This window comes from Diabrotica undecimpunctata, chromosome 3 (genome assembly GCF_040954645.1).
Source record: "Diabrotica undecimpunctata isolate CICGRU chromosome 3, icDiaUnde3, whole genome shotgun sequence".
NCBI classification, from domain to species: domain Eukaryota; kingdom Metazoa; phylum Arthropoda; class Insecta; order Coleoptera; family Chrysomelidae; genus Diabrotica; species Diabrotica undecimpunctata.
Genome location: NC_092805.1, coordinates 135522737 through 135537805, shown reverse-complemented (window position 1 = coordinate 135537805; position 15069 = coordinate 135522737). Strand labels below are relative to the sequence as shown.

General features: G+C 33.7%; 1 protein-coding gene across 1 annotated transcript in view; it reads right to left on the bottom strand.

Moving 5' to 3' along the window:
• Ets65A (DNA-binding protein D-ETS-3) overlaps positions 1-2680 on the bottom strand; it is a 283056-nt gene extending 280376 nt beyond the window's left edge. Inside the window, exon 1 of the mRNA XM_072526992.1 lies at positions 2525-2680. Within this exon, the coding sequence (XP_072383093.1) occupies positions 2525-2529 (5 nt within the window). The 5' untranslated portion in view covers positions 2530-2680. The remainder of the gene's footprint in view (positions 1-2524) is intronic.
• Between the last annotated feature and the right edge of the window lie 12389 nt (positions 2681-15069).

Here is a 15069-nt window from a genome sequence, read left to right as displayed (position 1 = left end):
AATGTATAACATACAAAGGTATATAAAAAAAGGGGTACAGTAGGCGGTACTGTAGACTAACGCAAAGCTTCATACTATGTTTTCTGTATTTTTAAAATTTAAATAATATTTTTTAAATTGAATAAAGTGATTATTTTATTTATTTATTATTTAATTTTAAACAAATTATATAAGTACCTCATATTAAAATAATTCAAAAAGTTATTGTGTTTGCCCTACCACCACCTGCTAACGTATCAACAAAGTTTCGCTGTATATTTCGTCTCAATTGTTGCCAAGCATATGTTGTTTAATTCTGACAGATCCGTCAAAGTCAGACTAAATATTAAATTAATATTAAAATATAAATAATTTGTTATTAAATTTAATTATTATATAAACGAAATAAGATATTTAAATGTAAAATTTGAGCATAGTTTGAAATGCATTTATTAACAACTAATGTTAAAAATTATAAATTTTTTAATAATTATTATTATTTATAATTTATAAATAAATTATAAATAATAATAAAATACAAAAATAGTAGTTAGAATCTTGAACAAAAAGTAATAAAAACCTGTTAGGATGTTTTGGGGTGAAACTACTGAGTGATGAATGACAATGGTATATGAATAAGATGATATACGACTTTGAACTGTAGAATATATCTGGAACCAGACAACATCAAACAGATCAAAATAGAACCTATAAGGTGGACATGACATATAACGCAGAGGAAGTAAAATTACTGATCAAAAAATCTCTTCTTAATAAACCCATTAAGCAGACGAGAAGACAAAGATACACAACAATATTCCTTGATAACGAAGGCATAAGAAACATGGTAATACGCACTTGGAAGAAACATGAAAGAACGGTGATGGATAGGAAAGACTGGGGGGATATTTTTGGGAAGGTTATCACCCGTATAGGGTTGAAATGCCAAAATGATATTGATAGGAAGAACTTAATACTTGGCCAGGCAAAGTATATAAACCTTACTCAAAATACATGAACAATATTTTCTGTCAACAATGATTGCGAGACATCTAACAATGTAACACATCAAGACAAAGACAACAAGATAAAGAAAGAAGATAAGAAACCAGAAAGTAAGATAATATTATAGAGTAGAAGAAGGCACAACGAAAACAAAAATAATGATAAATACACTGAACATTAGAAAAATATCGTTGAACGACATAAATTTAGAAACAGTAAGCGAATACATCTACCTGGGACAGATAATGAAAGTTAACAAAGAAAATAAAACTGCCGAAATTACCATAAGAATAAGGTTAGCGTGGGCAAACGAAGATTTGGATTTGGAAAACTGAGTTGGATCTTGAGAAACACTAAAATAGAACAATATTTGAAAACCGGAATTAACGATCATTGTATCCGCCCTATACTCACGTATGGTTCACCTTGGACACTCACCAAGTCTAATATGGATAAAATAGTAAAGGCACAAAGAACGATAGAAAGATCAATGCTCGGGGTGGGACTTATAGACTGAAGGATAAAAGATGGAATCACGAAATACAACAATGGAGATCATGGTTAGGAAAGAGAAGCAGAGGAAAACCACAAATGAGATGGGCTGATGACATTAAGAAGATCGGAGGAAACAACTGGAAGCAAGTGGCGCAAAATAGAAAACACTGGATTGTTTTGGGCGAGGCCTATGTCCAAAGTTGGATTACTTAAGGCTGAAGAAGAAGAAGAGAAGGGGGAAGAAATTGATCAATTTCTCAATTAAAATATTATTGTGCAAAATTTGTTGATTATAACTCATTTGAAGATTATGCAATAACCATGTATAAAAAAAAATACAAAAAGTTTTTCGTCTAGGCCGTAGATGACAGTTATGAATTATTTTGTTTATTATGTTATATTAGCATGTATTATTTATTTATTTTATGTATTATATTTGTTGCAAAAGTATATCTGATATTTAAATTCGACCGAATAAGTTTCTTTTCTTTACTTTTTACTAATTAAAGTAAAAGTCTATGAGGTATAAAATGTATCCAAACTTCAAATATTTTAAAAGCAAGAATATTGAACTAATGATGTCAATATGAGAAAGTTTTGTACACTTATGTGAGTTTTGTAGCGCTGAAGAGACTGGAATGACGCTTGTATAAGCGACTACGACTTCTATGTATTAAAAAAATAACTTTGGCTCAGAAAGCATTTTGAAAAGCTACCAGAATCAAGGACGTCAAGGACGAATCCATTGAAAAATTAAGGAAATCATAGCAACAATTAGTAAATACAAACTAAGTAAATAAATTCGGTTGCCATTTTCTCCTGATTAAGGTTATATTGAGAAAATATAGATAAGTTACAAAGTTTTTGGATTGTATTAACAAATATAAATGTCATTTATTATTTTTTTATGCCATTACAATATTGGAACTCCAATTAACCTATAACCCGCATTTCAAATAAAGGGAAATATCAACTTTTTCGATAAAATATGTAATATGAATATCAATAAAAAATAAATTGTCTCGTCCTACTTAATTCTTCTCACCTCATTATTGCGATCGAAACTAGGCCACTTGTCACTGTCTAACAGCATCACAATCCGTCTTTTTCCTTCGCGCAACGACCCCCCTAATATCAGACGCTCCCAGTCGAAATCGCACCTCGGTTTTTCGAAAATTCTCAAAAACTTTCGCGTAATCAGCTGTTGTATCCCGGGCCTTATCAGTAAGTAAATTTAAGTGAAGCAGGCCACGCGAGTTTGTCGCGGCCGACACGATTGTTCGTTTCCGTTTCAATTAAAGTACAGGAAGAGCTCCCTCATCTCATTATGCACTGTTTTACAAATTTTATTTTTAGACGAGTGTTCCCACATTTTATTTGCTTTTCGAGGACGACCTTTCGATAGTTATTGCGAAGATTTTTGGTATTCCGCAATTGGTAAAATCTAAACAACTTCAATTATCAGCAAGAATGTTAAATTAGATAAAATATGTGTAATATAAATATATTAAAAATTGTATTTTCTTTTTAGATGTTCAATTTTCTAAAGATTTACAAGGGCTGCCCAGAATCCATCAAAATGTATAGAATCTGATTTGCAGAAGGAACCAAAATTTATATATTACAATTTATTGTTATTTGTGTCGTAATTAAACTCTGGCCATAAATGCCATACAATAATATAACCTAAGTTAACAAAGTTAATCCTGCGTCATCATTTATACAGGGTGAGTCATGAGGAACTTTACATACTTCTACCATATGTATAGTCCCTCAGGGAGCATATCATGTGGCCACTAAAAAATGTCAACTTCTCTTCTTTATTAATTAACAGGGTGATTTGTGTAATTGACCATTTATTTCATTTTACTGTAGTGTTTATACGGCTCATTTGATTTTTTTAATTTTTGCATGATACAGTACACTACTATCAAGCATTCGACTGGTATTAGCTAAACTAAAAAATTTCAGGACTGGCTTTGGAAAAATTAATTTAGGGATTCGTATTAAATATTACACCCAGTATATATTTTTTTTAAAATGCAATAAGTGATTTTCAAACTAGATAAATAGCCAATGAAAACGACATATGCAACAATGTTGTCGCACTTTTATTAAATTTTTAGTGAACAATCAAATCTTACCAAAAATAAAACAACCATAATGAAGTATCAAATTATAAGGTAATTAATTTAAACAAATGTTATAAATTTCAAACATTTTAATTGAAATTATAAACTGAGTCACTGCACAACAAAAAACAGTAACTACTAACAATAACGAAGAACAATTTAAAAAAAAACTAAAAATATGTACATAGTTATGATAAACCCATAAATTAAAACTGGAAAAGATACAATAATGGTAACACAATAAAAATAATTCAAAATAGATTTTCGAAATGGAACCCTGCAGCCTGTACACATTTTTTTTGCCGAATTGTTAATTGACGTATTGAATTATGGATACTCTGGGGATCGTTTCTAATAGTATTACAACAATGTATAATTCTATCAATTAATTGTTGTCGGTTATTAATATTCACTGCGTAAACTAGTTGCTTCAATCGTCCCCAAATATGGTAATCAACGGGATTGAAATCAGGAGATCTTGAAGGCCACGAAATAGGACCTGCACGTCCTATCCACCTGTTGCCATAAACATTATTGAGATGTTGTCTCACTGCCAGTAAAAAGTGTGGGGGTGCCCCATCATGCTGAAAATACATCCCTCGGATAGCAACGTTCGCGTTGGCAAGCAAATTCGGCAAAATATTTTGTAGAAAGTTCAACTAGACCTGCCCTGTTAAAGGACCATCAAAAAAGTGAGGACCTACTAATTGGTTATTTATGACACCAATCCACACGTTAACCGAAAACCTTAACTGAGAACGACGTTCTCGAATAGCATGGGGATTTTCTTCTGCCCACACATGTGAATTTCGTGAATTATTTATCCCGTCTCTGGTAAATTGGGCTTCATCTGTAAATAGTGTCCTGTATAGCGTTGGTTGATTATTGTTAGTCCATCTACAAAATTCCAACCATTCGATCTCATCTTCAGCATGTAGTCGCTGAACCATTTGAATGTGATATGGGTATAGATTATTTTTTTGTAAGACTCTACTTACTTTTGATTGAGTAACATTGAGTTCTCGACTTACTTGTCTAGTGCTTATTGTATGGTTCATAGTAACGGCGTCCATAATGTCATCTTCCTGCGCTTCATCTACATGTCGCTCTGTTGTTCCACTAGGAAAAGTGCCATTTTCTCGCAAATAATTAAAAACTGACCCAAATGTTGGATGACTGGGAGTTCGACGATTAGGAAATCTCCTGCGATATTCTCTACTAGCAGCCCTACCATTCCCATTACAGAATCGATAAACAAATATTATGTCTGCATATTCTGTGGTCGAAAACTGACGTGGCATTTTGAACGAAAGTAACAAAAGCTCTACCAAAACTAACACAATGTACTTAACGTAGATATGACAGAAGAAATATGTATTCATGTACACATAAATAACAATTGATAATGACAATAATGACAATGAGTATAAAATATCAAGAAACGTCAAACGGTCAACGCCAACCTTCATTTTAAACTTTTTTAGATTTATTTTTATTTAGTACAGTTGATGCAATGTATTATTATTTGACATAAAATTTTAATCATTTACAATCAACAAAAACTAACACATACAAGAGGTTTGACTTTTTAATCAATTTAATTTATTATTTATCGAAAATAATGCCCCAATACGATCTATGAGTAAAAATTTAAAATTGAAAAACAATTGATTCTATCGTAGAGATAATACAAAGTGACAGTAAAGATGTTAATTTTCTACGTATTAGATTATGTTGTAGGAACTCATTTTAATTAAAATGTTTGAAATTTATAACATTTGTTTAAATTAATACCTTATAATTTCATACTTCATTATGGTTGTTCTATTTTTGGTAAGATTTGATCGTTCACTAAAAATTTAATAAAAGTGCGACAACATTGTCGCATATGTCGTTTTCATAGGCTATTTATGTAGTTTGAAAATCACTTATTGCATTTTAGAAAAAATTATACAGGGTGTAATATTTAATACGAATCCTTAAATTAATTTTTCCAAAGCCAGTCCTGGAACTTTTTAGTTTAGCTAATACCAGTCGAATGCTTGATAGTAGTGTACTGTATCATGCAAAAATTAAAAAAATCAAATAAGCCGTATAAACACTACAGTAAAATGAAATAAATGGTCAATTACACAAATCACCCTGTTAATTAATAAAGAAGAGGAGTTGACATTTTTTAGTGGCCACATGATATGCTCCCTGAGGGACTCTATATATGGTAGAAGTATGTAAAGTTCCTCATGACTCACCCTGTATATTCTAACAAAAAAATGCACTATTCTAACATGCATGCATGCACAACAATATCATATTTTATATTAACATTTAAAAACAAAAAATTTAAATCCATTTTCTAGTTAGCTCAGTACAATCGAACAACTGATTTGTTGCACTATTCACATGAGTTTGAAGTCTTTGTTAATGATTTTCTGCTATTTATTAATTCTTATTACTGTCTCCTTTTTCATACAGTTATGGACACCCATTAAAACAAGGAGTGTCTGCTCCTCCTCCTTAATTCGTTATCATAACCAAGGATATGGTGACGTCATGGTGTATGATTGATCATTCAACTCTGTATCTGTAGAGTAGGAGAGCGAGTTAAGTTCCACAGCACAATTGACCCATTGTCAATTGTACTGTGGAACAGCAATAGTTAGCTCATTGTTCATCCTGCCATTTTTAGGATGGTAGAAAAGTCACCAGGCGACATCTGCCTTATGTGGGCAGGTTTAGGCTAGGGTATTAACAATAACTCCGGATATTCACATGAGATATGCTCTACAGTTTCGTCTTCTCGTTCACACTACCTGCATAGAAGTGTATCTACTGGCCCCATGGTGTAGAGGTGTTTGCTGAGTTAACAATGACCAGTTAAAAAAACCAACTATCAAACGTAAGTTTTTCCTCGTTATTCCCAAGTACTTCTTTGATGCTGACTTTTTAAGGTTGCTTAGTACTCTTTTGGCAAGTCTACATCCTTGCCCTTCTTACCATCTTTTTATGGTTTGCGTTTGAGAGTACTTTTGACAATTTTTTCGATTTCAACTCTATTTTGAGCTTTGTGAGATGCTTCCTAAAAGGATAGTCTTGTGAATTTTTTAATTTGATCATATTACCATGAAGAAGATCTACCTCTTAATATTTTACCTTTGACTCTACCTTCGACGATTAGTCTTTCCAAGTCCGGTTTCTAATAATAACCTCTGCTATAACCACATCTTTCCTTACCAAGGATCCTTCTTTTGCTCTTCTTATTATTGTATTAATATCAGGTATGTTGCACCAGTTTCCCATATCTCTAAACCGTGAGTGTTATTTGCGACCTGGTCATTCAATTAACCTTCAACCTTCAATGTTGCATATTAAAACTGATTTTTAAAAGATTATATTTGTCGCTTATTAAAATATGGCCTAGATATAAGACATTTCTTTGTTTATTGATGTTTAGAAGCTCTCTTTGGATTTAAGACCTCTTCATTTGTAATATTATCAACCCATGGTATTTTAAGCTACCTTCTGTTTAGATTGTTATTGACCATATGTAGCATTTTAGGACGCGGATACGGAGACCCCAAAGGGGTTTCGTGATTAAAAAGGTAGTTATTGAATTTGATAAAAGTATTTCTACCTATTGCTACTTGTATCTTCACTTTCGATTTACTGTTTAAGGTAACTCTAAGACATTTAAATTTTTCAACTCTGTCTATATGTTGGCTATTTATTTTCAACTGTTATTACATATGGGATTGTCTGCTGATTATCATTAATTTCAATTTTTTAATTTAATGTTGAGACCATATTCCTCCCCCACTGTATTAATATTATTTACTATCTCTTATAATTCTTCTATGTTGTGTGCTATGACAGCTTTATCATCGGCATGTCGCAAATTATTTATGAGAATTCCATTTAGCTTGATACATTCTGTATACTGTTGTGCAAGTTGAAAGATCTTTTCTACATAAATGTTAAACACCAGAGGCGAGAGGCTGCTGTCTCTTGCTCTTAATTATTTCTACTTGTTGTGTATATAGACTTTTGGAGATCCCTAATTATGTCTTTTCATTCCAGTACAGCTGTTGGTTCACGCTCATATCTTTTCCATCAAGAACAATCTCCCTGTATTAACAAGTCATGTCTTACATTGTCAACATATTTTTGGTAATCGATAAAGCAAATAAAGATATCCTTCCTTTGGTCATAGCATTTGTGCACCAATAACTACATGCAAAAAAGTGCCCCTCGTTTTCCTAAACCATTTTTGAAATGTAACTGATTGTCTCTCGTTCTCTCTTCAAATTTGTTTTTAATTTGCTCAAGAAATTCCTTTTAAGAACGCTTTAAGAAGTACGTGGCTCTTTAAGCTGATTGCAATGATCTATCAGCTTAATGAGCTACGTACTCAAATGTTCTTAAAAGTAATTCATAAAAATACGAGACCTGGTAATATTTAACAAATACGCTTTAACTAATGATGTGGTACAGATGATTATGTTGTAATTAGCAATAACACTAGATATGGCGATTGTTAATACGTTCTTTCGAAGTAGAAAAGTCTACATATTAAACGGGATAAAATCATTCGCAAACAGACTAATCAATGACAAGAAAGAAGATAGTCGTGAATGTAAGGACTGCAAGCTAATAGTCTGTGCGACTATAAGCCATCAGCACAAGGTGCTGGTACTGCATATTGAAGTTCGAACCCAAACAAAACCAAAATATCAGAAAGGGCCAAAAAAATCAAATGGTGGATATTAAAAAGTGAGAAAGAAGGATTATATATTCAGGACTTCCATCTTATTGTTTTGATAGACGTTTTTAATTATTTCTATAGTATCCAGCGGGATCTCTTTATTATACAAAAGATGTATTACAACTTTAAGTTGTACTTCATCAAATGCATTTTTTAAGTCGATTAGACATAGGAGTATGGGTCTATTGCATTCTAATGTTTTCTTTTTAATCTGTTTTATGACGAATATTTAATATGTACACGACCTTACCGTACAGAAACCTTGTTGCTCATCTGCTAATTTTATGAACTTCTTGGTTTATAGTAATTTCTGGCGTTTGTGGTTCCAACTGTATTTGTTGTCCATCTGTATATAGTTTCTTTAAATAGTCAATCCATGTATTCTTTTATACTTTGGATCTATTGATTACTTCACCTCCGCTTTTTGATCTTTTATAAAGTGCCATATTTCTTTTTGTAAACCATAGAAATCGTGCTCCAGTTCTTTTAAAAAGCGTTCCCAGTACTCGTTCTGAATTTTACAAGTGTATGTGTTTCTAACTTCATATTCTTTTGTAATTGCCATACGCTTATTCTATCTTTTTGACATGCACTACAGGTAAGCCCCTTTCTTTCCCAAAAAATTTAGATCAAAGTGATTTAAGGTAAGATTATAGGTAACGAAGTCTAGTTGGACCTTGAACCTTAGTCTGAGAATGTAACTTAACAAAATAAGCATTTGTAAAAGTATCTATATATCTAATCTAGAGATTCAAAAGTATAGTCAAACCAATAATCACCTCAGTCAGAGAATAGTAACATACGCCTATAAATTAATTATAATTCAAAAACGTAATGACGGTATTTTTTTATAATTCAAAACTATACAATCTTAATTACTTAGTAAGCAAATAGTAAGCAAAGGAGCCGTAGATCACGTAGTTGGAAAATATGGTCTTGGTCAGAGAAACGACAGAGGGAATAGATTGATACAGTACTGCCAAGACAAAGATCTAGTCATAACGAATACTTGGTGTAAGTTACCACCCAGGGGGCTTTACACATTCAAGTTGCCTTTAGACGGACATCAGGGCATTATAAGGAACCAAATTGATTATGTGACAATAAATAGAAGATACAGGAATGCTATTACTAAGGTATCTGCATTACCTGGAGCAGACATAGGATCCGACCACAATCCCTTAGTAGCAAATATTAAACTGAGGCTCGCTACAGCTAAAAGAAAACACCAGAAGGCATCAGTAAACATTAGGAAACTCAAAAACAATGAACCAAGTGAAGCGTACACAGAGGAAATAAACAATAGGTTCTCTAATATGGCAACTGAAGATGATGTTGAAAAGTCATGGACCACCATAAAAAAATCATTTGGTGAGGTGAACAACACTTTTCTACTCGAGAGTAAAACAACTACCAAGAATGAGTGGATGGCAGAAGAAATATTAGAAATGATGGAACAACGCAGACAGTGTAAGATTAGGCAGGATCAAGTAGGGTACCAAAATATACACAGTCAAATTCGTAAAGAAATTATAGCGGCGAAGGAGATCTGGATGACGACACTTTGCACCGAGGCTGAAAACCTATATAAACTCGGCGACAGCTTTAATCTTTACAAGAAAATTAAGGAAATTGCTGGTGCCTTCAAGAAAAAACAGTCACTGGTATACATAATGACCAAAATGAACTAATAACGGACCCTAGCGATATACTTAATACTTGGAAATTGTACACAGCCAATTTGTTCAATAATGATAGAACACAAAAACCACCACAACTGGAAGACCATTTGTATGGCCCAAGTATTTTGAAAGCTGAAATTGTACACGCTATCAAACTATTAAAAAGTAACAAAACCCCAGGACCAGATGATATGTACGCAGAACTAATCAAGTTACTTAATGAAGAAAACCTAGGCATTATTGTCAAGCTCTTTAACGACATTTACGATACTGGCCAGATTCCAAAAGATTGGCTTCGCTCTACATTTATCGCCCTACCAAAAACACCACGTGCAAACTTCTGCAAGGACCACCGACTACGACTAATAAGCCTAATGAGTCACTTTTTAAAACTTTTTCTGAGAATACTGCACACTAGATTGTTTAAGAAATGTGAAGAGGTCAGTGGATGGAGTCAGTTTGGTTTCAAAAATGTACTTGGCACGAGAGAAGCGATCTTTAGTATGCAAAAATTAATACAGAATTGTTTAGATCAAAGAAAGGATATTTTTATCTGTTTCATCGATTATGAAAAAGCATTCGATAATGTAAAACACGAATTGATGATAAAATACCTACAAGAGTTGGGATTGGATGACAAGGATATAAGAATTATCGCCAATCTGTATTGGAACCAGACAGCAACAGTAACTCTTCAAAATTTCAACGAAACAGAAGATTTCTCCATTAAAAAAGGAGTAAGGCAAGGTTGTATACTGTCTCCAATGCTGTTCAATTTATACGTAGAAAAATCCTTCGCAGAAGCAGTGGCAGACTCTAATAAGGGTATTAAAGTTAACGGCATATTTATTAATAATATCAGGTATGCCGATGATACAGCCATAGTGGCAGATATCATCGAAGATCTTCAATGCGTTTTAAATGATCTAACTCTTGCAAGTAAAGCTCGGGGTTTGAAAATAAATATCAAGAAGACAAAAACAATGATTATAAGTAGAAATGATTACCCCAACGCAAAGATATATGTCTCTGAAGAAGAAATCGAACAGGTCAGACAATTTAAATACTTGGGTTGTTTGCTGAACGAGGGTTGGGACCCCGAGAAGGAAATAAAGAGCAGAGTTGAACAAGCCAGAAATGCTTTTTTGAGGCTTCGTATGTTTCTGACTGATCGCAAATTGGACTTCAACCTCCGATACAAGATGCTTAAGTGTTATGTGTGGCCTGTTCTCTTGTACGGAATGGAAACATGGACGTTAAAGGCCAGTTTCATTAACAAACTTAAAGTGTTTGAAATGTGGTGCCTGCGTCGAATGCTTAGAATATCATGGACGGACAGGGTCAGAAATGAGGAAGTACTCAGAAGAGCGGGCTTACAGGATAGGGAACTTTTTAGTTATGTAAAAAGTAAGAAAAATTCATACTTGGAACACAAATTACGAGGAGAAAGATATACTTTTCAGCAACTGATACTCGAAGTGAAGATAGAGGGTAGGAGAGGTCTGGGACGTAAAAAAATGTCATGGCTCGCAATATTCGACAATGGACAGGAATCCACAGCTATGAAATGCTTCGCAATGCTGCTAAAAACAGAATTATTTAATCCTGACTATTTAACATCTCACCTGACAAGACGATGTACGGTGGACGCCTACGCAGAAATGCACGGCACCTTAAGAAGAAGAAGAAGCAAATAGTTACTAAAAAAAACATGGGGAATATGGACAGCTAGTTTGATATATTTCATTAAATTTAACATGCTATCTAACGGAATACCATGGAAATGACTGTAAAATCACAGCATTTTTCTGACCTCAAAGGCAGAATTTTTCTCAGTAGGACTAAAACTACTTAAATTAGTGTATATGTACTTTGCTGTTATATGGTACTCCTTTACCACTTGAATGGTTTATATTTTGGGAACAAGCCATAATGATTTTAATTAAAATGGCATTTTCTTGTTTTGTTTTGAAATTTCGATTTCTGATTCGATAATCATCCTTAATCGATAAAATTATAACTATCGATAGAACCTTTAAAATAATAATTTTTTTTACACTACAGTAATTAAAATAATATATATTTTTCTCAATAAAATTATTTTTGTAAATACAGTATAGTATACCATTCGTTTGTAATGGTTATTATTCACACGCTTGATTTACGAACGCTACATTCTTCTGCAAAATTATATGAGAACGATTTTTGGATTGGAAATCGAAATGTCAAAATAAAAAACGTGTAACTTAAACAAAACATTTGAAAGAAAAAATAAAAGAAGCTTCACCCTATAAGTAACTTTAAATATAAAGCAATAAAATATAAAAAGAAGAATAATGTAAAAAAAAATGTAAAGAGACAGAATTGAAGGGTTTATTTCTAAAACAACCAATGTCAATTTTATTGAATTTTTAACGGTTGGCACTATCTGATAGCAAATTATCATTTACACTTGTCAGAAACGTATCGTGACAAAAACCGCCGTAGTCTTAAAATTATAGTGAGTTCTAAAAACGCTGTTTTTGCATAAACAACCAATGTCATTTGACATCGACAGTTTTTGCTCTTAATTCGTAATGTTTATGTTTGTTTTGTTACTAAGGTAATGACGTGCATGTTTATAGATTTGTTTATCGTATTATATTATTGTTTGGTGTACAAGCACAGAATAAATAACAATCAGAATGCCCACTCTTAGATGCCGCCTTTGAAGTGTGTCAGCACGCATTCGCCATATTTTAAACGGAAACATAGACTCAGATTGAGAAAAATGTGTGACAAGCTACGACAGAACTGTAATTTAAATTTTTTTAAATTAATACTACTACTATCGGTTTACAGCGTTCTCCGACGCCTTCCGACTCCTAACCGCCATTATTCTCTATTCAGCCATAGGCCTGGAGGGATTTCTCTTTCCTCTAGTTCTTTTTCAATTCCCTCTCTCCAGCTTTTTCTCGGCCTTCCTCTTTTCCTTCTCCCTTGTGGTGTCCACGTCAAAATCTGTTTTGGAATCCTGTCATCTGGCATTCTCTGTACATGGCCGTACCATATTAACTGTTTTGTTTTTTTTTTAATTAATAATTTAGTAAATTTGAAAGACAGGTATTGACGACAAGGACATTCGAATTGTGGCAAACGATGTGGCACGAAAAATTGGCAACGAACTCACTGAAAGTGTGCAGATCAAAAGAGGTGTCCGTCAGGGGTGTATATTATCCCCACTCCTATTCAATATTTATTCCGAAGAAATATTTAACAAATGTATGGAAAATACAAATGAGGTCATAAAAATAAACGGCGAGTTAACGAACAATATAAGATATGCCGACGACACGGTGATCCTTGCCAGTACCATAGACGAATTACAGCAATGGAAATGGTAATGGAAAGAGTTTATTCAGTTAGTGAGGAATACGGCCTGAGCCTCAACTTCAAGAAGACAAAGTGGAGGCTGATAAGCAGGAAGCAACAGCCTGCTCGACAGTTACGGATAAGTAACATACTAATTGACCATGTAGAATCTTATGTGTACCTTGGCACCAACGTAAATACAAAATGGGAACAGGCCACAGAAATTAAGGCAAGAATAGAAGCAGAGCTAGAGCAGCATTTAGCAATATGAAAAAGCTCGTCATAAGCAGGGATTTGTCTCTTCCCCTAAAACTACGTCTAGTTAAATGCTACATTTTTCCGATTTTACTGTATGGTGTGGAGGCCTGGACGCTGACGGAGACGCTCACGAGAAAACTAGAAGCATTCGAAATGTGGGTGTACCGACGCATTCTTCGTATATTCTGGACCGAACATGTCACCAACATAGAGGTAATCCAAAGAATCGGAAAGGAGAAAGAAATCGTGAATACAATTAAACAAAGAAAGCTTGAATATCTAGGCCACATATTGAGACGCGATAAGTACCGTCTACTGCAATTGATTGTCCAGGGAAAAATAGACAGTAAGCGAGGGCCAGGCAGGAGAAGACACTCGTGGTTCCAAAATCTGAGGAAGTGGTTCGGGCTCACATCGGTCGAACTATTCAGAAGCGCCGCAAACAAGATCAGAATAGCCATGTTAATAGCCAACGTTCGCAACGGACAGGGCACTTGAAGAAGAAGAAGAAGTAAATTTGATATAATTTAATCTATTCTTCAACTAAAAGTATGAATAAAATATTGCATATTATGTCTATGGTTGCCGTAAATAAATTAAACCGGGTTAATTTTTCTGTGCACACCAGATAAAATGTCACTGAACAGCACTGGTTCCGTTTAAAACATGGCTGATTTCGTCTGCGCGAACGATATGCGCGTACTTATCTTTACAAGCAGAGTGGGCATTCTGATTGTTTTTTATTCTGTAATACAAGTAAGAATTCTTATTGTTATGTTCTCAAGAGTGTTAAGAAACCCCTAATCGAATGTTGAATGATCGGTTAAACGTAAAAGAAAGCCGAGAAAAAGTGATGTTTTTAAAAAACAAAAGGTATCGGGAGAAGTTTATGTCAACCATAAGGGCGTTGAAGTGCCTATCAGAGTTACATGAATAGAGTGCAGGTAAGAACTTTAACGGCCTTATAATATATTTACTTACATACCGACGTTGGATAGCTTATTTACTGCGTACTTAGTTAAAGAATACTTTCTTTATTTCAGATGTAAACGTTATAAGCGCTTCCAGAATATTGGGCCTGAATAGCGGACACTTATAATAGAAAAATCCAATTCCCTATCTTCAAAGAATGAGCAAGATTGCTACCTTTCTGGTCTTATTTCATTCCAAAACGTAAAACAAAGAAGACCGCGACGTGGCCATGCAGATGAAGACGACGGTCCTTCTTTTGATCATTCTGTAGCCTTTTATTATAAAGTTCGGAATCAAGATAAGGAAGAACAGGTGTGTCATACTGCTTTTTTGAGCTTCCATGATATTGCCAGAGGTCGACTCAGGAGAATTTAAGCTTCTATTAAAACTTCTGGAATATCACCCTCCGATGGAGGTGGAAAGCATGACAATAGGC